The sequence below is a fragment of the Osmerus mordax genome, chromosome 1 (assembly GCF_038355195.1).
Source record: "Osmerus mordax isolate fOsmMor3 chromosome 1, fOsmMor3.pri, whole genome shotgun sequence".
NCBI classification, from domain to species: Eukaryota; Metazoa; Chordata; class Actinopteri; order Osmeriformes; family Osmeridae; genus Osmerus; species Osmerus mordax.
This window is the reverse complement of record NC_090050.1, coordinates 9,365,322-9,367,402: the sequence shown is the minus strand read 5'-3', so window position 1 is coordinate 9,367,402 and position 2,081 is coordinate 9,365,322. Positions and strand designations below refer to the sequence as shown.

The following is a 2,081-nucleotide window of genomic DNA, read 5'->3' as shown; positions in this document are numbered from 1 at the left end:
CAAACATTCCTATTATGTTGCACGTACAAAATCATCTCGCCTGTGCATAGTATCTTTGATGAATATTGGTCTTCAATACAAAAGCAATCGATTTCGCCCCAAGAATGTAGTTCTGTAGATACCACTCGGCAAGTAATTGCAACGCTGAAACTGCAAATAAATAAAGCGCTCTGGTTCCCCTTAAATAAAAAGAAGCATCAATGCAGTTAATAACATCTTGTTAATCCGTGTAGTGTTTCGCTGACATCGCTTTCACATTTTAGCACATGGAGCACAGTGACCTAGTCTACATACCGTCGCGTAACCTCGATGACGCCTAAAAGGTCACACATGGTCACGCCATAACCGTGACGTTTTGCTTTCACTACCGGTAATATGCCACTGCAGACTTCCACCACCACCGCCTATTTCGGATCTAGAACACATTCATTTGTCTTAACCAAACAATCACACAACCCATTTTTTGGGGGAAAGGCACCCATTGGCAACTAGTTTGACAGACGAGAAGCCAGAGAAGGAAGACTGGTAAGAGTGATGTTCAGGCGTCTTGGCGCTGGTCTGGCCAGCCAGCGGCTGCTGTGACATGCTAGGGACGAAGGGGACACCGAGGTACGGTAGTCATGGCAACCCGAGTAGCATCCATCCCAACAAGAGATAACAGGGACAGCCAGCGTTGTCCAGGACATCCATCAGGGACAGCTAACAGAGTGTCCAGGGAGAGCTAGCAGCATCCAGGGACAGGGAGAAGGGATTTGTCACAGAGGGGCCGAAGCGAGCGGTGGTCCATGGAGATCTGGTGCTCCGAGGGGCCAGGGAAGCTACGGAGAAGCAGGGGTGGAGGGTCAGTAGGTACGCACACTCTCAGAACAGACAGGCCAAAAGGTCAAAGGTCGGCTGGCCCCGTCTGGACAGGCATCAGGGGCTGGTCCAGTTTTCCAGTGTCCAACACTCAGTGGTTTGGTTTGGCACGTTCCCATCAAGGCTTGATCTTCCACAGCTGGGGGAACGGACGAGAAAGAGAGGAAGCAACATCAGCTCAAAGATTCCCTCTCGAAGAACGCTGTATGGTGAATGTTGACGCGCTCTACAGGGAGGTGCTAGGGCCTGTTTCCTGGGGAGCATCGCAACCTAGTTCTAGACTAACTCCTGCATTGGAGGTTGTACATTCGACATGCTCACTAATTGTAGACCAGTGGGGGGGAGGGAAGGGGGAGGAGCTCACCCTGATATTGAAGCCCAGCAGGTCGCTGACCACGGCGGACAGGGCTGACAGGATGACCACCCGGGTGATGTTGTACACCAGGGGGTTCACCGTCAGACCCAGCAGCCGGAAGGGGATGTCCAACTCCTGGTGGGAGGAGGGGAGTAAGGGGAGCGGGGATTGGGGTAGGGGAGGGGTTAGGAGGGTGGGTTGAGGGAGATGGGAATGGAGGGGGAGAGGGCAGACATGATAAAGCACGGAACGTATTGGAATCACAGACATAAAATACATTTAAGAAAATACAAGCTCTTTGGATCTTAAGTTGAATTCTGACTTGTTTTTGACAAAGTGAAAAAAGTATGTTAAATTTTTTTTTATAGATTTGCAAACATTTAAAAAAAGCTTGTTTCACGTTATTATTATGGGTATTGTGTGTAGAATTTTGAGGAAAAAATACATGTAATCCATTTTGGAATACACCTGTAACGAGGAAAAAGTGAAGCGCCTTGAAAACTTTCCGGATGCACTTTAACTATTACACCTACCATGCATCAGTTAATTGAAAATGACACAGTTACAGTAGTTACAGTACTAACTTTGTAACAAATGAGTCAGTCCCTGGTGAAAGATGAAGACCAGTGATACAGGGGATGGGGATACAGTAGCTCAGTGGTAGTGACTGCTACTAAACCATAGGTTGCAGGTTCAAATACCCCTCTGTAAATTGCATGGATAAACCCGTCTGCAAACGGAATACATCTTAATTTTTTAACAAGACGATTGCTGAGGGTTACTTACTTTCATGAGTTTAGTTGCGAGCTTCAGAACATTGTTCACTATGTTCAGTTCTTCTTTCTTGTTGGGCTTCTTTTCCATCTTG

At 47.4% G+C, this 2,081-nt stretch overlaps 1 protein-coding gene across 1 annotated transcript; it reads right to left on the bottom strand.

Moving 5' to 3' along the window:
• Positions 1 to 416: 416 nt before the first annotated feature.
• LOC136951206 (protein PHTF1-like) lies at positions 417 to 2,081 on the bottom strand. Its single transcript, XM_067245617.1, has 3 exons — positions 2,000 to 2,081; positions 1,223 to 1,348; positions 417 to 997 (listed from the first exon to the last, which is right to left on the bottom strand). Exons 1-3 carry the CDS (start codon positions 2,075 to 2,077, stop codon positions 977 to 979), a joined length of 225 nt encoding a protein of 74 aa, XP_067101718.1. The 5' UTR covers positions 2,078 to 2,081; the 3' UTR covers positions 417 to 976.

Coding starts and splice junctions, on each gene's coding strand:
- LOC136951206 (XM_067245617.1), bottom strand. CDS start 2,077: ATGGAAAAGAAGCCCAACAAGAAAGAAGAACTGAACATAGTGAACAAT. Junction 1,349..1,999: donor TCGCAACTAAACTCATGAAA/GTAAGTAACCCT, acceptor TCCTCCCACCAG/GAGTTGGACATCCCCTTCCG. Junction 998..1,222: donor TGCTGGGCTTCAATATCAGG/GTGAGCTCCTCC, acceptor CCGTTCCCCCAG/CTGTGGAAGATCAAGCCTTG.